The following is a 19,074-nucleotide window of genomic DNA, read 5'->3' on the forward strand; positions in this document are numbered from 1 at the left end:
AGTATACATACTGCTTACAGATAGTGTCCTGACTAGGATTTTAACCTGGGATTCTAGTTCTGCAGAATTTTTAGAAGAAACCTGAAGTGAGAGACATTGAAGGTTGCCATGGTTGTTTCCTTTTAACCAATACCAGTTGTGTGACTGTCCTGCTGGTTATTAATAAACCAATAGTGTCTGAATCACACACCTGAAACAAGCATGGGGCTAATCCATCAGACTTCATGTAATTTGCATGCTTGTTCAGGGTCTGTGGCTAAAAGTATTAGAGGCAGAGGATCAGCAGGACAGCCAGGAAAATGTGCATTGTTTAAAGAAAAATAAATGTCATCTATGTGTCTCTCCCTTTCCTCTGTTTAAGTGCTGTGTTCCACCTTAAAACTCCATTAAAAAACACTTTTTGAAACACAAAGATTTATCTCCTGTATTGTAGAAATATCACTTTTTACTGGTCCTTTTTTTTTTTTTTTTTTTTTAAAGAAATATTTTTGTTGTTGATATTCCGAAGCTCTTAAAATTAAGCAATATTATAAAAAGCAGTTACAGGGACCTCAGTCCCTTGCTAAAAATAATTTTTGTGTTTTCTATCTAAATAATTGTGTTTTTGATTTAGGCTGTTTACATCATTGGAAAAGAGGTCTTCAGTTTTAAAATGGTCTCCTACGTTGGTGCAACTGAGGGTGCTGCCTACACCAATATGAACATAGTGGATAGTTCCATCACATTGACAGTTGGATGCATCCAAGTCATCTTTGTGAACAAATTTGTGTCTGCAGTATTGGTAAATATAGTTTTTTTTTTAAAATTTTTAGCACATTGCATATTAACCCTTTATACTAAAAGCAAGACATAACAAAACATATTGACTCTAATCACTTGCATATCTGCAATATCTTGCCCCTTCAAGATCAGAGACTGCTGGTACCAAAAAACAGGGCTTACCGATTAACCCCCCCCTGGCGTTATGATTCTTTCCAGATTTTAGGTTCTAAAAGCAGTGCAATATATTTCCATGCTTTTAGACCCTAAAACTGGGAAAAAATCATGCTGCTAGAGAGAGCACTTACCTCCCTGGGATCCAGTGCTGCACTTTTCCCTCCATCCTCCAGGTGGCGCTGTAACCCTGTAGGGAGATTGCCGTCTGTCATCATGACGACAGACAGTGATTTTCACCAGGGGGATGCAGAGCCTCTGTGGAGAGGAAAATGAGGAAGAAGAATGGGGGCTGAGGTCGGTATCCCCTGGGAGGTGAGTAAAAATACCCGCTGCCTGCATTGCTCTGCATATACCTCCGGCGGTTACCACGAGTCATGCTCGGGGTTACCGCTCCTTGATTTTTTCGTCCCACCCAGAGCCTTACTCGTGATTACCACCACCAAGGAGGTTAATCACTGCATGGGGCCCACAGTGATCACGGGGTCAGGAGCCAATGAAATCAGCTCCTGACCGGCTCACAGAGCTCTGCCGTCATAGTGACGCAGAACTAGGGGCCTGTGGCGAAAGCGGAAAGTCCATGCAACGTGGTAATTGAAATTTACACCCTGGCAGAAATAAGCATCCGCAAACTGCGTAGATTTCAGTTACCGCATTCCGGAAGCGTGTAAACTAAACCCATTAATGAGGCTTATATTACATGGTGAATACTTACCATGTACTCTAGATGTGCTGCTTTATTTAATACTAGCGTCCTGTGCACAGAAAACCTGCTCTGGACTTCAGAGAAGTAAAACAAAATCTGAGGATGAAAGTACTCATTCTGATTGAATTGTAGTACGCGGATTTAAACAGATTTTATATTGCATTCTTCTATTTGTTTGTAGGCCTTCATAAATAATTTCCAAGCAGCCAAAGAGGCATTAACTGATGCCACAGTGCATGCTGCAGAAAAAGCAGCTAGCGGAGTGAAGGAGCTCGCTCAGCAAAGTTTCCGGCTTGCTTTGGATATCAACATCAAGGCCCCTGTTGTGATTGTACCACAGTCTTCCACATCTTCCAATGTACTGGTGGCAGATTTGGGTCACATCAATGTTAAGAACCAGTTCTCTTTGGTAGCTCCCAAACTCCGCAGTAATCTTCCTCCAGTGATTGACTGCATGACTGTTAAACTGAGTGACCTAAAACTATACAGGTAAGCAGTAACAAATGCATTTATTACTAACATTTTCTTGCGTAAATGATTGCTATGGACAATAGGCCATTGTGTGTTCCATAACGCGCAATAATTACGCTGAGTGACCAAAACATTAGAGACACTCATTTGAAAGTAAACCAGTCCAACAGTGACGTAACAACACAGAGTTGCTCATATAAGGAACGATCAGGTGCAGGCAACATAGTTATTAAAGAAGATGTCAAAATTGGTAAGAAAAAATATTTAAGTGCCTTTGAATGAGTGATGATCGTCTGTGCAAGAGGAGCTGGTGCTAGCACCTCTGAAATGATGACTTTTAGAATGTTTTTGTCCAACAGTATCTCAGGTGTTTAGAGAGTGGGGGTTTAGAATAAAAACTTCAAGCGATAAGGAATCTTGATGCTTGATGGGTCTCAAAATTGATTTGAGCAAAATCAGACAGATTTTAACCAGCTGCGGGCCACCTACCGCAGATTAGCGGTATGTCTGCAGCTCTCTTGTTCCTCAGCGTCATCTCGCGAGGAACGAGAATTGACAGGAGCTCGAGCAGGCAGGCTGTTTTTTTTTTTTTAGGTAATTATTTAAATAGTGCTGACATCTTATGCAGTGCTGACGTCTTACGCAGAGCTCTACAGAGTATAGTCTTGTCACTTAACTGTCCCTCGGAGGGGCTCACAATCTAATCCCTACCATAGGCATATGTCTATGTATGTATGTATTGTGTAGTGTTTGTATTGTAGTCTAGGGCCAATTTAGGGGGAGGCCAACTAACTTATTTGTAGGTTTTTTTGTTTTTTTTTCAAAATTTCGGTCTTTTTGATTAAAATTAAAAAAAAAAAAAAAATAGCAGCAGCAATCAAATACCACCAAAAGAAAGCTCTATTTGTGAGAAAAGGAGGTAAAATTAATTTGGTTGCTAAGTTGTATAACCAAGCAATAAACAGTTAAAGTTGTGAAGTCACGAATTGTAAATAAATGACCTGGTCACCGTGGGGGGTATAAGCCTTTGGGGCTCAAGGGGTTAACCTGCTTCCATGGCCAGTTCAGTCCCCTGACCTCAATCCTATTCAGCATTTGTGGGATGAAGTCCAAAGATCATTTCAAAGCTTGGAAACTCCTCCATCCAATATGACCCAACGCAGAGCTGCCATATATATATATATATATATATATATATATATATATATATATATATATATATATATATATATATATATATATATATATATATATATATATATATATATGTGTGCTGCAGCACACAACAGGAAAAAAGTGACAGGGGCTCTTGGTTACGCTTTAACGCGTTTAAGCTCACCAACTGCGCCAAAGTGTCCCCGATCTGGTGAGTCCTACTCTAACCAGGCAAAAATGCTAGTTTTTATCAGCGTTCTAGTGGGAACCATGCCAAAAGCCCAGGGGTCAGCTAAATGGGAGAAATGAAATTAAAAACACCTCACCTTCTACTAGCTACTAACTGAACTATGAGTACCGCTCATTTATATGATTAACTGTGCTAGAGATGGGTGTGGTTATGCATGCTCACAGGGGAAAATAATATAAGCCGAGGGATGAGCAGCACAAACCGAATTTACTGCATCAAATTCGGTTTGTGCTGCTCATCCCTGTGTGTGTGTGTGTGTGTGTGTGTGTGTGTGTGTGTGTGTGTGTGTGTGTGTGTGTGTGTGTGTGTGTGTGTGTGTGTGTGTGTGTGTTTAGGATTTTAAGGTATCCTGCAGTGAGACTGTTTAGAGCCATATTTATTTTATTTTAAGCAATGGCAATTGGTTCTCTGTTCTACTGATATTTCTGGCTGCAGCAGTGTTTGAATCACACCTCAAACAAGCTTGCAAGTAGTGTGTTCACACTTAGGGCCCTTTTCCACTAGCAATTGCAATCACAAACGCCAGCGATTGCGATTTTTCATTAATTCTGTTATGCGATTTGTGATTTTCATTTGCATTGCATTATCATTGTAAAAATCGCTCCAGCAAGCGATTGCGATTTGCGATTAGCGATTTCCAAATCGAATCACTGTAGTGGAAAATACTTCTTGTGATTTCTATGATAAAGTAACAACTCTAGCGATTTAAAAATCACTAGCGATTTGCGATTTTGCGATTCAGCAATCACAATCGCTCTAGTGGAAAAGGGCCCTGAGGGCCCTTTTCCACTAGCAGTCGCTAGCGTTCGCGCGGAACGCTAGCGATTGCTGAATCGCAATTCCGCCGTTTTCCCGACGTTTGCGGACGCGATTTTGCTATGCTATGCACTGCATAGCAAAATCGTGGCAAAAGTCGCTCCGCGGCGCGATCGCGATCAAGTAAAAAACTAATCGCGGTAGTGGAAATGACCTACTGCGATTCCTATGTTAAAAAGCAAACCGTAGCGATTGTAAAATCGCTAGCGGTTTGCGGTTTTGCGATTCAGCTAGCGCAAACGCGCTAGTGGAAAAGGGCCTTAAGTCAGCGTAACTGGTCTGCATCCAAATTCTGGACCTGTGGCTTAAAGTATTACAGGATCAGTGGGCCGCCAGGTAATTGGCATTGCTTAAAAAAAAAAAAAAAAAAAGAAATATGACATGCTCCATTTCTCTCTCACTACAGGGTTGCTTTAACCGGTTAATGGAAGGTAAACCAACAGGTTATTTATTTATTTTTATTTAATTGCCACTGATGGCTTTTAATTAAGGATAGAAAATCTAAATATACTACAGTTGGTGGATCTGCAGGCTGTACTGTGGAAATCCATGTGGTAGCTGTTAGTATTTAAAAAGAAAAGATTAGAATAAGTAACTTTGTACTTCTTTTACAGGACAGTGCTGGAACAAGGTTCACTACTCTCAGAAATAGAAATACTGCAGCCATTAAATATGGACATCACCATAGAACGCAATTTAGCAGCTGCCTGGTATAATGACATTCCTGATATTAAAATCATTGGACGTCTTAAACCCATGAATGTAAGTTTCATTTAGCAATGGTAGAAAACCACGAGACTTGTATGTCAGTGCAGTTCTCAATTCACAAGTTTTTGAATAATTTAAAGTGGATCTTGAAAAACACAATGCAGTGCCTGTGGCTAAACAAATGAGCTTATTTTCAGCTCACATGTTTTCAATTTGTGGTGACATATGCGTAAATTCAGAACTTCCTCTTCCTGGTTAAAAAAACAACTATTTTAGCATTGCTCCTGCGGTTTTTAGAGGCAGCATTTACTTAATGACTGTCTTCACAACTTTACTTATGGGAAGTGGCTGGATCGTGTAATGGTTAAGGCTCTGTATCTGATCTGGGTTCCTATTCAGTAAGGAGCTCAATTATTGACCTATTCAGTAAGGAGTTCTTTTGGCAAGACTCCCTAACACTGCTACTACCTACTGAGTGCACTCTAGTGGTTGCCTTGCAAGCGCTTTGAGTCCGACAGGAGAAAAGCACTATACAAATATAGGAATTGCTAGCGGACCCGCGGCGTAGCATACGCCGCATAAGAGGGTAGCGGGCAGAAAGGGAGTATTGGGCACAGCGGCGGGGAGGGGGCATTGCAGGAAGTGACGACAATGGAACGCACGCTGGAACGCGGAATCGGTGAGTCATCCCTGCCCACTGCCTCTTACTAATAGCGGCGGCTGCTGCTGAACTTAAGCTAGAGGGGAGCGCAGATGGGGGGACCCAGGAGGGGTTCTTGCTTGGACCGGCCCTGGGGGCAGGGCGCTACTTCTTCTTGCTTGAAGGTTGAGGCACTTAGAGATTATATATATATATATATATATATATATATATATATATATATATATATATATATATATATATACAGTGGAGGAAATAATTATTTGACCCCTCACTGATTTTGTAAGTTTGTCCAATGACAAAGAAATGAAAAGTCTCAGAACAGTATCATTTCAATGGTAGGTTTATTTTAACAGTGGCAGATAGCACATCAAAAGGAAAATCGAAAAAAAATAACCTTAAATAAAAGATAGCAACTGATTTGCATTTCATTGAGTGAAATAAGTTTTTGAACCCTCTAACACTAAAAGACTTAAAGAGAGTCTGAAGCGAGAATAGATCTCGCTTCAGACCTCATAGCTAGCAGGGGCATGCGTGCCCCTGCTAAAACGCCGCTATAGCGCGGCTTAACGGGGGTCCCTGTCCCCCCAAACCCCCTCCGAGCAGCGGGGGAGCGCTTCCTGGTTGGGGCAGGGCTAACCGCCGCAGCCCTGCCCCATGCGCGTCTGTCAGACGCGTACCTCCGCCTCTCCCCCGCCCCTCTCAGTCTTCCTTCACTGAGAGGGGCGGGGGAGAGGCGGCGATGCGCGTCTGATAGACGCGACTGGAGGCAGGGCTGCAGCCGTTAGCCCTGCCTCCAGGAAGATCAGCTCCAGCGACCTTTTTCCGACCCAGGTTTGCGGGGGGTGGGTTGGGGGTGAAGGGACCCCCGTTAAGCCGCGGGATAGCGGCGTTTTAGCAGGGGCACACGTGCCCCTGCTATATATAAGACCTGAAGCGAGATTTAGTCTCGCTTCAGTGTCTCTTTAATACTTAGTGGAAAAACCCTTGTTTGCAAGCACAGAGGTCAAACGTTTCTTGTAATTGATGACCAAGTTTGCACACATTTTAGGAGGAATGTTGGTCCACTCCTCTTTGCAGATCATCTCTAAATCCCTAAGGTTTCGAGGCTGTCTCTGTGCAACTCTGAGCTTGAGCTCCCTCCATAGGTTTTCCATTGGATTAAGGTCCGGAGACTGACTAGGCCACTCCATGACCTTAATGTGCTTCTTCTTGAGCCACTCCTTTGTTGCCTTTGCTGTATGTTTTGGGTCATTGTCGTGCTGGAACACCCATCCACGACCCATTTTCAGTTTCCTGGCAGAGGGAAGGAGGTTGTCGTTCAGGATTTCACGATACATGGCTCCGTCCATTTTCCCATTAATGCGATTAAGTTGTCCTGTGCCCTTAGCAGAAAAACACCCCAAAAGCAAAATGTTTCCACCCCCATGCTTGACGGTGGGGACGGTGTTTTGGGGGTCATAGGCAGCATTTTTCTTCCTCCAAACACAGCGAGTTGAGTTAATGCCAAAGAGCTCTATTTTGGTCTCATCAGACCACAGCACCTTCTCCCAGTCACTCACAGAATCATTCAGGTGTTCATTGGCAGACTTCAGACGGGCCTGCACATGTGCCTTCTTGAGCAGGGGGACCTTGCGAGCCCTGCAGGATTTTAATCCATTGCGGTGTAATGTGTTTCCAATGGTTTTCTTGGTGACTGTGGTCCCTGCTAATTTGAGGTCATTCACTAACTCCTCCCGTGTAGTTCTAGGATGCTTTTTCACCTTTCTCAGAACCATTGACACCCCACGAGGTGAGATCTTGCGTGGAGCCCCAGAGCGAGGTCGATTGATGGTCATTTTGTGCTCCTTCCATTTTCGAACAATCGCACCAACAGTTGTCACCTTCTCTCCCAGCTTCTTGCTAATGGTTTTGTAGCCCATTCCAGCCTTGTGCAGGTCTACAATTTTGTCTCTGACATCCTTGGACAGCTCTTCGGTCTTTCCCATGTTGGAGAGTTTGGAGTCTGCTTGATTGATTGATTCTGTGGACAGGTGTCTTTTATACAGGTGACTAGTCAAGACAGGTGTCCTTAATGAGGGGGACTTATTGAGTAGAAGTGTCTAACCACTCTGTGGGAGCCAGAACTCTTAATGGTTGGTAGGGGTTCAAAAACTTATTTCACTCAATGAAATGCAAATCAGTTGCTATCTTTTATTTAAGGTTATTTTTTCGATTTTCCTTTTGATGTGCTATCTGCCACTGTTAAAATAAACCTACCATTGAAATGATACTGTTCTGAGACTTTTCATTTCTTTGTCATTGGACAAACTTACAAAATCAGTGAGGGGTCAAATAATTATTTCCTCCACTGTATATATATATATATATATATATATATATATATATATATATATATATATATATATATATATATATATATATATATATATATATATATATATATAATTTATGAAGGACATATAAATAGACCATGGAAAATGGGCTTATAGGTATGTATGTGGGGGATAGGCGGATATGCACTAGTGCAGAAAACAATGTAAGGTATAGAAATCAAGAGATCAATGGAATATAAAGAGAACCAGAGACGAAGCACCCTAATGTATTTTATTACATGTATCACTGGGAACATGACCATAAACGCCTACCCTGCTTTTAGTTTCATTCTTCTCTGCTTAATCTGTTTTCAGCTGTGATAAGAATCCCTGACTGAGCATTCAGTCTAGGTTAGACCTGGAATCATTATAACTGAGTCAGTCTTCTGTGGAGTCTTTTCAAGCCCAAGCCTGCCCCCACTTGGCTCAGCTTTCCTGCTTTGCATACTCAGAGCTGATGACATGGGATGGGCTGCTCCTGCAGAAAGAATCTCTGAAACAGACAAGTGTGCCTGTGTGATCTGTGTGTACTGTGCAGCCAGTCATCATTATTATCTACTGTATGCAGTTTCATTTCTATGAGAGACACTTCCTACTGGCAGCCACACACCATGCCAGAATAGTAAACTTGAAAGCACACAGATGAAAGGCTGCAGCAGCAGCCCTGCTTGTCTATAGTCTCATAGAGGCTAGACAGCACATCCAGAACAGCTCATAACCTGGAAGCAGAAGGGATATGTCTAAGATGCATGGTATCCAAAGTGCTAGACAAGAACTAGGCGAGGTACATAATTAAGGTCGGTCCAGGTGATGAGAAAGTCGCCCAACTTTGCTGGACCAAAGTCCTGGCCATGTCTCTCTGACATTTTTATTTTTGGCTAAACTAATTCATCAGTTTTACTATACAGAGAACATAATTACCTGAATCTGAATGCATATGGCCTTTCTTTGGAAGCATTGTGAGCCCTTGTTACAGTAAAATATGTCAAGTTATGGCAAGATATGCTACACTCATTTGCTTACACATTTTTTTTCTGTTTACCCTGCAGCTTAATCTGGGACAAGAGGACTTGACTGTTATTCTTAGAACATTAAATGAGAATCTAGGAGAAACGGCTGAAAAAGCTGACCAGGAGAAAAGTGAGGCAGAGGCATCTAGCAGCAGTGACAATAGTACATTACCCATCTCTTCAGGTACCTCTTACTTGTATACAACTCAGTTGTGAAATACCATGTTGTTCATTTTTCTGCCAATGATCTAAGAAAAAAAAAAAAAAAATGTTAATATGGATGAAAAAATATCCTGCACCATTTATATTTTTCACAACAAAAGGTATGGGCAGGCACACAGGAACAGTGGTGATGCGTAAAACTGAGAAATGTGAGCGCACCAAATGGATATAGCACTCTAATGTGCTCAATTCATGCAGTTCAGGATGCTAAGCAAAACAACAAGGTCTACAATCGCTTGGCACTATGAAGAGTGCTTATTGTCAACAAAACACAGTGTAGCTGACGTCCAGTGTCAATTCAAATACATACAGTTGGTGTAAATGATACTTATCATTGATGGCATTGAAGGGGTGTCTGCTGTGCAGTGGGCGCCATCGGGTGCACGGCCTGACGACCGTTTCGCTTTAACCTCCTTAGCGGTATGGACAACTTATTACGTCCATTACCGCCGGAGGGCACCGCTCAGGCCCCGCTGGGCCGATTTTCATAATTTTTTTTTTTTAAAAACACGCAGCAAGCACTTTGCTTGCTGCGTGTTGTAGACGATCGCCGCCGATGCGCCGCTACCCGCCGTGTAAGGGCCTCCTCCCCCCTCCCGAGACCCCTGCGCAGCCTGGCCAATCAGTGCCAGGCAGCGATGAGGGGTGGATCGGGACTCCGGATGACGTCCATGACGTCATCACGATCGTCGCCATGGCGATGGGGGAAGCCCTAAAGGAAATCCCGTTCAGAACAGAATTTCCTTATGGCTAACAGCGCCGGCGGCGGTGGGAGGGATGCGGAAAGGAGGGGGGCATCATGTAGCTAGCGCTAGGCTAGCTACATGATTGAAAAAAAAATATTAAAAAAATAGCGCTCCGCTGCCCCCTAGCGATCTTAATAGAACGCCAGGGAGGTTAAGCAAGCTTCCTCTGAGGCTCTATGTGCACCTCTGAGGCTCTAGGTGCACATAGAGCCTCAGAGGAAGCTTGCTTAAGGCGAAACGGTCGTCAGGCCGTGCACCCGATGGCGCCCACTGCACAGCAATCACCCCTTCAATGCCATCAATGATAAGTATCATTTACACCAACTGTATGTATTTGTATTGACACTGGACATCAGCTACACTGTGTTTTGTTGGCAATAAACACTCTTCATGGTGCCAAACGATTCTGGACCTTGTTGTTTTACCATTTATATTTAGTAGTCTATTGTGTATCTCAGGGCTGTGGAGTCAGTACAAAAATCTTCCAACTCCAATACTTACCAGGGCTGTGGGTTTTGTACAAAATCATCCGACTTCTGACTCCCGACTCCTCAGTTTATGAAATCACCAACTCCGGGTACCCAACACCGACTCCACAGCCCTGGTGTACCTTAAATATAAATGCGATCTATGGTAGGGTTCACACTTGAGGGATAGCACCTGGTTTCCCCGCATGCAGATTCACATTAAATGGGATAGCCCATTAATTGGCTCGTTTCCATTTAAATACGGTTCCCGCATGCAGGAGAAAAGATGTGATTTTCATAGCCCACACAGCTTCTGTCAGCTAACTGTGGATGACTTGTATTAAACACGGTAAAATGTGTGAAATTTTCATGCCTATATAGAGAGCTTGAGCCCTTTATGAAGGTTATAGATGTCTTTGAGTCTGTGAAAGTATTTGAAAAGATTAGGGAAAGGATTGGCAGCGCTCGTAATTGGGCTGCAACAGTAATGAAACCAACAGAAGTGTGCTACGCCCCACGGACTCAAATACAGACCTTGAATACAAATCGGATGCAAAACTATGCACTAAAGCTAAGTAAATTGAATGCAAACTGATACACATGGATACAGCTAGCCATAACTGGACTTACATTTTTGTACAACAGGAAATATTGGCAGCGCTCCCAAATACAGGCTGCACGCTAGTTGACCAGCTGCATAGATGTGCAGAGCCCAATAGGCAGATTACACAAGAGAGGGTGTTGGCTTCCAAAACAGATTGGTAGGTACTAGACTCCTCCACGGTGATGACACCTCTCACGGAAGAGACCTAACCACTAGCTGACAGTTAAAACAAAGTATGAACCCAAGGCTGCTAGCCTTAAATGGTCTACACATTTTCTAAAGAACAGGGAAAGGCTTGGCAGTGCGTCTAATGAGGCTGCATTTGAAATGAAACCAACAGAGGCGTCCCCCAGGGACTCAAATACACACCTTGAATACACATCCGATTCAAAACTATGCACCAAACCTTAATCTAAATAAACTGAATGCAAACTGATACACATGGATGCAGCTAGCCATAAGTAGATTTGCCTAACAATCTGCATGCAAACTGTTTTCGAAGCTAACATCCTCCTCTGCTGCATCTGATTTGAATGCAAGTTGTGTAATCTGTCCATGTATTGGGCTCTGCACATCTATGCAGCTGATCAACTCTGGTGCAACCTGTATCTGAAAGCGCTGCCAATACCTCCTGTTGTATTTACAATTGTCATTTCACTATATTTGACTACTGCCAGCTTGGCCAGGTTACTGGTGAGCTTAGTCCGAGAAGAGCAGACTACTGGATCAAAGTGAATTAGTGGGGGTGTGCCTGTAGGAAACCTTCACTGTCCAGAAAGAACACAATGCCAAGTCTAAACTTTGCGCATGAACACTTTGGCAAAGACCAGGAGTTAAGGAATAATGTGGTCTAGACTGGGGATGAGTGTGGATTATTCTGAGCAGTTGCTCTACAGTTGGCGGAATTCCCCAACCAGATCCGGAAGTTTGAGTGGGGCAAATCTAAAGTTATTACCAGGCAGCCTATTAATTAGTTGGCTATCAGGTGTCAATCAGCAGCTTTTGAATCTGATTGGCCCCATGTAAAGTTACTGTTCAGCCCATGGGGAGTTCAAGCTTTATTATAGAGCAAAAGAACAGACAAGTAGAAATCCTGGTAACATCACTACTTTAAGCAGAGAAAGCAAAAATAGCAAATATTGTTATTTTTATGCCTGCAGTCTGAAGATGAGATTTGAATTACCGTATAGCTATTAAGGGCCGAAATTGGTCATATCTTCGATTGGGCATGCTGTTGACGGCACCGATGTTCATCTGATTTGATAATTATCGAATCGGATGGTTGATCAGCCGCCAAGTTGTTTGTATGGCCACCTTTAAAGGACAACTGTACTAAGAAGAATATGTAAGTTGCCATATTTATTTCCTTTGAAACCATACCAGTTGCCTGGCAGCCCTGCTCATCTATTTGGCTGCAGTAGTGTCTATACACTACCAGAAACAAGCATGTGATAATCTTGCCAGATCCGACAATAATGTTCAGGCTCTATGGCTAAAAGTATTAGAGGCAAAGGATCAGCAGGATAGCCAGGCAACTAGTATTGCTTTAAAGAAAATAAATATGGCAGCCTCCATATAATATACCTCTCGTTACAGTTATCCTTTTAGTCTTTACACCGCTTTATCTCAAAGTACAAATGATGCATTGAATAAATACACTGTAACCTTCCCTTATCAGTACTGCAGACACATACCAACCAGTCTAGCATCACTGATTTGTTCTTTCTTATAATACAAATTTGGTGTCAAGTGATCCTTCTATCTATATAAAATTAACTTTTTTTTTTTAACTAAAACTTTATTATGACAATATGCTTCCTCAATCTCTGATTTTGTTTTATTCTTTGTTCTAGGCACAACTGTGGTGATTGCAGCTGTGGTGGAAACACACACCCTTACTAAAGTTAGAACGACAATGAACCTGGATTTTAAGTTTGACTCTCTAACCTTGAATTTATATAGCCCAAGTCCAAACTCCCCTCTGGTAATGCTCCTGTGGTTAAAATGATGTATCATTTATATGTGACCCATGTAATGAACCCATTATGGAATAAACTATTCTTTATTATTTTTTTTTTCTTTTATGTAGACGAAGATTAATGAACGAGACAGTGTACTTAAACTTGCTGAGTTCAAGTTGGGTCTCATTTCAACTGCAGTGAAAATGTCCTCTGATGGAGCAATGAATGCAGCCGTTAAACTCTCAAATTGCTTGTTAGATGATAAGCGGGAAAATGTCCAGAAAGCTACCCCACGGTATAGTACTACCTTTCTGCTAATGTTATGTTAAAACTGCACACCACAGAATCCACAATATACATTGCTAAAATATAGTATTTGTGTAATTTCTTAATCCTTCCTGGGTAGCCTTACTCACTTACTTTCTTACTTGTCCATGTGTTTAATTCATATATAACTGGCTAAAAGTTCTCTTTTGTTGAGAGACTTAGTTCAGTTCTGTATACTGTAATGATTAATGGCAAATATTTTTGCTTGCTTTCTTTTTGTGTGGATACAGAGCCCGAGGCTAAAATGACTAACAAAGTCTCTGGTCAACTGATTACTGCTACGGCAAGATTAAATTTACAAGGCAAAAAAGTGTAATGTTAGCTTTATAAATTGTTAGTTGGCTGCACATGTAAATGCAAAGATAATTTTCAACAATATTTAAGCTGGTAAATGATTTTGTGTAGCATCAATCTCCATCTGTAGTAATTTTGACAAAAGTGACATGTACTGCTGGGGATACACGGTACGTTTCTGTACCGTGTATCGACCAGCTGATCCGGCCAGCTGATAATATTCAGCTGGCCCAATCAAGCCGCTCGACCCCCACCCGCTCGATCTCCGCCGACGGACAATGGCAGGGAATCGAGCGCTGATAAGGAAGCGCCGGCGGGGACGAGCGGTAATCGATCCGCGAGGACGCGGCTGGGGTCGATTCCGTGGCTAATCGGCCGCCGGATCGACCTGTGTATTCCCAGCATAAAGCATACGCAAAATGTTGATCACCAATAGCTGAAGATCCCATAGCAGTCTTGAGTTCCTCCATTCCCCCTTTCCAGGATTATTTTCTGTTCCAACTGGGATCCAATGGAGTGGAAGCAACCTTCTGCAAATAATGAAACACATTTGAATTGGGCATGCACAAGTTCACAACTATGCATGCCCAGCCCAGTAAAACAAACTTGCATACAGTTTTTCCTTTGTATACTTCCTTTTACTGGGCATGCTCAGTTTTGAACTAGCACATGACCAGTTCAAATGTCAGCAGGTACTTCTTCTCCACTGGTTCCCAGTCGGTGCTGTAATGATCCAGGAAGGAGAAAATATTTGCAGTGAGTCTCAGGAGTATTGAGAGCTTTACACTTGTGAGCAAGCTACTGTATAAAAGAAAGCTGTTAACCGTTTTATTCAGTTAGTGACCACTGACAAATAGTGCCACCATATTATAATTATTTATTTATAAAGCGCCAATGTATTCCGTGGGGCTGGGATCACCTTCCAAGCCCTGCGTTGCATTTGCGTTTTCGCTTTCACGTTAGATACAACTGACGTATGCAATCTAGGAGCAAAGAAATACAGACTGTTGTATTTTGAAATGTTTTTAGCTTTATGGAGGAACTGTACAACCTTAAAATACTTTTTCTCCTCTAACAGCTTGCCTGTTCAGGATAGGTTATAAGACATAAGGGGTACTGATTGGTGTCTAGAAGAGCAAGTATGTTCCATAGTGAGTCAACGTGTATGCTTTGTATTGATAAAAAATTAAGACAATTACTGTACACCTTTCTAAAATGCTATTTTTGATCTATTTGTCAGTATAACTGCCATCCAATCGGATAGTGGTAGGTTTGATCGGTATGTCTTCAAATAATCCATACAAGATCACAATATGATTTATACATTGCTTGCATGTGTTTTAGAATGCTGGAAATGAAACAGGGACAAGAAAAAGGGGTCATGGTCGATGTGTCCTATAGACAAGGCAGAGAAGGCACAGTGATGGGTGTGATTGTCAGAGACATCTATCTGTGTACCAGCATGGAGTTCTTACTAACTGTGGCAGATGTATTTCTTAAAGCCTATGAGAAAAGTTCTGCAGCACAGAAGAGCCGCAAACCGACATCAACAACTGTTAAAGAAGCAGGTTGAGTGTCTTTTTGTTTCATATAATGTTAACTTTGAAGAGGAAATCTTATGCTAATTGTTGAATTTTGTGTTGTTTATACTTTCAGCACCAGCACAACAGGTTGCGCGAATGGAAATGAGTGTAGTGGTTAAGAACCCAGAATTTGTTTTTGTGGCTGATTTGTCTAGGGCAGATGCCCCAGCATTGGTAATCACAACACAATGTGAGCTGTCTATTAAAAATGGGCCAGAGCAACAGGTTATGACTGCTGCAGTGAGAGATCTCCACATGCAGGCATGTCCGTTTCTTCCAGAGAAGAGGATGGGGAAGATCACAACGGTAAGTCCTTATGTACTTTTTGGACCCTATCCGCTGACTCACCTATTTGTTTTGTTATAGTGTCCTCTCTCTCTTTTTTTTTTTTTCCCCCGTCCTCCTCCTACGCATAATGATACTGGCCTCAATTCACTAAAGTTAACTCTTCAATCCTTAAAATAACGCCAGAATTCTGAAAATAACTGGTAACTTAACTACAAAAACTCACCGTGTAACGCACCGCAAACAGCTGTTTGCGTAGTGACGGCCGTGCTGGACTGGTGCGCACCATGGCCAGAGTGCAGGGCGTGGCGGTTTTCAAGCCCATATTGTCGCCGGGCTGTGGTAGCTCAATGATAGAACAACAGTGACTATCCAGCTGATCAAATTTGGTCTGTCTGCAATGAAGCAACGACCTTACTATCTTTGGTGTGCCACCCCCCGAGACACTCGTATAGCCGGTGGTCATTGCATCATTGTGATACGCAAGCCCCTTCACCATGGCAAGGTAATGATCATGAAGGGGAATGGGCACATGTACATGCCTTTTGTTTTGTTGCTGCAGTGCAGGCAAAAAAATTAGGCAGGCATGTACACGCACCAGAAAAACTATTATAGCGGCCGCTGCTAGCAGCGGCCTTAAAAATTCAGGCATACGCCTTTAGTCCTGGACCCTGTTAGTGGTGGCGGAGAAGGCAGGCAAGCGGCCTGCGGGCAGAGATGCTGTGTGTGGGGACTGACTTAGTCTTCGGGCGGGCAGTAGCCCTCCGGTATGCATGCCTCATTCATTTTGATAAAGGTGAGGTACTGAACACTTTTGCGACTTAGGCGACTTCTCTTCTCAGTGACTATGCCTCCAGCTGCGCTGAAGGTCCTTTCTGACAGGACGCTTGAGGCAGGGCAAGACAGAAGTTGGATGGCAAATTGTGACAGCTCTGGCCACAGGTCAAGCCTGCGCACCCAGTAGTCCAAGGGTTCATCGCTGCTCACAGTGTACATCCGCACTTAAGGCCAGGTAGTCAGCTAACTGCCGGTCCAGGCATTGGTGGAGGGTGGATCCGGAAGTGCTAAGGCGAGGCGTTTGACTAAAGAATGTCCGCATGTCCGACATCACCATGAGATCGCTGGAGTGTCCTGTCCTTGCCTGCGTGGACATGGGAGAAGGATTACTGGCAGTGGTACCTTTATTCCGTTGTGCTGTGACATCACCCTTAAACGCACTGTAAAGCATAGTTGCCAGCTTACTCTGCAAGTGCTGCATCCTTTCTGCCTTCAGGTGAGTTGGTAGCATGGCCGCCACTTTGTGCCTATACCGATGGTCTACTAGCGTGGCCACCCAGTACAGCTCATTCCCCTTGAGTTTTTTTTATACGTGGGTCCCTCAAGAGGCTGAACAGCATGAAAGACGCCATCTGCACAAAGTTGGATGCAGACTTACTATCCATCTCCTCTTGCTCTTCCTCAGTGATGTCAGGTAAGTCCTCCCCCCAGCCATGAACAATACCACGGGAATGTTGAGCAGCACAAGCCCCCTGCAACGCCTGCTGCGGTTGTTCTTCTGCCGCCGCCTCCTCCAAAGTAACACCTTCCTCATCATTCGAGTCTGACTCCTCCTCCCCCCTCTGTGCTGCCGCAGGTGTTGAGGAAACATCTGATTCTCTGTGCTGCCGCAGGTGTTGAGGAAACATCTGATTCTGATGTAAATTGCTCCCACAACTGTTCCTGCCATTACTTTTTAATATAATCTTTATTTTGAATAAAAAGGGTGGTACATAGTCTTTACATATCATATAATCCCGCGCAGGGGACCATTAGCTTGATATCAGGTGATTAGCATTAGCAATAACCGTCAAGGCATTTATTAATGCTTTTAGCAAATATACTTGTTATGAGCTTGTTTTGCATCATCTTTTTCCATCTTAATCTTCCTTATATTGTATTGTAGGCTCTTCCTTATTATCTAGTATGCCTGGTATTTAAGTTTAGGAGTATCTGATGATGGTGTTGTACCCCCTTAGTATCTTGAGCATATTAATATAACTACTCAACATTCTACATCTACTAACTTGTAACAGAACTGTGGAATCCACTACCCAGGTTGTCATAGTGTTATTCAGTCTAAGTCGAGGTGTTAAATACTACTTAGATTGTCATTGCGCTAAGTTATAATATTCCGGAGACTCTTTGAAATCCAGCCATAGAGCCCATTTAGTGTAGTGCTTTCGGTATTGGTCCCTACTTGTCATGACCGTATCTTCTATCGCCTCTATCTCGTTAACTTTCGTGATCCAATCCCTTACCGAGGGTGGGTTACTAGATTTCCATTTGATTGGGATAAGGCATTTTGCTGCGTTGAGCAGATGTGGTAGAGCGGTTTTCTTATAGTTTTTGGAGCTATTGAGGTGTAACAGTGCTTGCCAAGGTGAGTCCTGCACCTTCCAGGTAGTCACCCTTCTGCTGATGTCTAGTATTTGATTCCAGAAGTCTCTTATCTTAGGGCATGACCAGAACATATGGAGCATGGTCCCTTTTTCCCCACACTCCCTCCAACATCTATCAGAGTTGGCAGAGGACATCTGTGCCAGTTTGACTGGGGTCCTGTACCATCGCGATAGAATTTTAAAGTTAGTCTCTTGCATTTTAGTATTGATTGTTGTGGTGAATGTATTTCCCAAAATACTTTCTCTATCTCCAGCTACCAGTGGGGTGTCAATTTCTCTCTCCCAGGTTCTGAGGTATAGTAGATTAGAGCAGTCATCTCTACTTCTAAGGAGTTTATATAGGTAAGAGATTGCATGTTCCTTTTTTTGGGAGCTGATGAATATGGCTACCCACTCTCCAGCCTGAGTTTCGTCGTCTAAAGAGACCTTGTGTGTTTTACACCACGTTTTAATTTGTGTCAGGCGCCATATATCAAGAGGGAACTTATTCTTCTCAGCTCTAAGTTCGAATATCGTTTTGAGTCTGTCTCTTTTCCAGAGGTGGCCTAGGCACACTAGTTGGTCCCCTCCCCATGTTCCAAAAAATCCCCTTTCTAGGCCAGGAGAAAATAGTGGGAATCCTTCTAATGGTGTTAATAGTGATATTGGGGGGAACCATTTGTATTTTTTGTTGGCAAGGTCTCCTATTTTTAGGGCGTGGGTTACCCAAGGTGGGCATAATATTGAGAATCCTCTGAATTTTTTGGGTACCCATTGGGCTTTAGCTAGGTCCCTTCCTGCTAGGGTCTTCTCCAGTATCACCCACCCTTTAGTAGTCAGATTATGGGTCCAGTCAAGTAGTCTGTTCAATGCCATGGCTCTGTAGTACGTTTTGGGGTCGGGTAGGCCCAGTCCTCCATTGTTTTTTGCCCTGATAAGTGTGGAGTGCGCTAACCTAGGAGGTCTCTTTCTCCAGACATATTGGGTGAATAGGAATCTGAGTTTATTGAAAAATGTTTTTGGCAGGTGTATCGGGATAGTCCCCAGAAGGAACAGGACTCTTGGCATCACGTTCATCTTTAG

The 19,074-nt window shown here is 43.0% G+C and overlaps 1 protein-coding gene across 1 annotated transcript in view; it reads left to right on the forward strand.

Annotated features, from left to right (window-relative positions):
* VPS13A (vacuolar protein sorting 13 homolog A) overlaps nucleotides 1–19,074 on the forward strand; it is a 192,671-nt gene that overhangs the window by 112,000 nt on the left and 61,597 nt on the right. The window contains exons 32-39 of the mRNA XM_068236705.1: nucleotides 614–781; nucleotides 1,821–2,128; nucleotides 4,946–5,093; nucleotides 9,125–9,269; nucleotides 12,978–13,108; nucleotides 13,214–13,380; nucleotides 15,051–15,274; nucleotides 15,363–15,595. Of these exons, the coding sequence (XP_068092806.1) occupies nucleotides 614–781; nucleotides 1,821–2,128; nucleotides 4,946–5,093; nucleotides 9,125–9,269; nucleotides 12,978–13,108; nucleotides 13,214–13,380; nucleotides 15,051–15,274; nucleotides 15,363–15,595 (1,524 nt within the window). The remainder of the gene's footprint in view (nucleotides 1–613; nucleotides 782–1,820; nucleotides 2,129–4,945; nucleotides 5,094–9,124; nucleotides 9,270–12,977; nucleotides 13,109–13,213; nucleotides 13,381–15,050; nucleotides 15,275–15,362; nucleotides 15,596–19,074) is intronic.

The sequence above is a fragment of the Hyperolius riggenbachi genome, chromosome 1 (genome assembly GCF_040937935.1).
Source record: "Hyperolius riggenbachi isolate aHypRig1 chromosome 1, aHypRig1.pri, whole genome shotgun sequence".
Lineage (NCBI taxonomy): Eukaryota > Metazoa > Chordata > Amphibia > Anura > Hyperoliidae > Hyperolius > Hyperolius riggenbachi.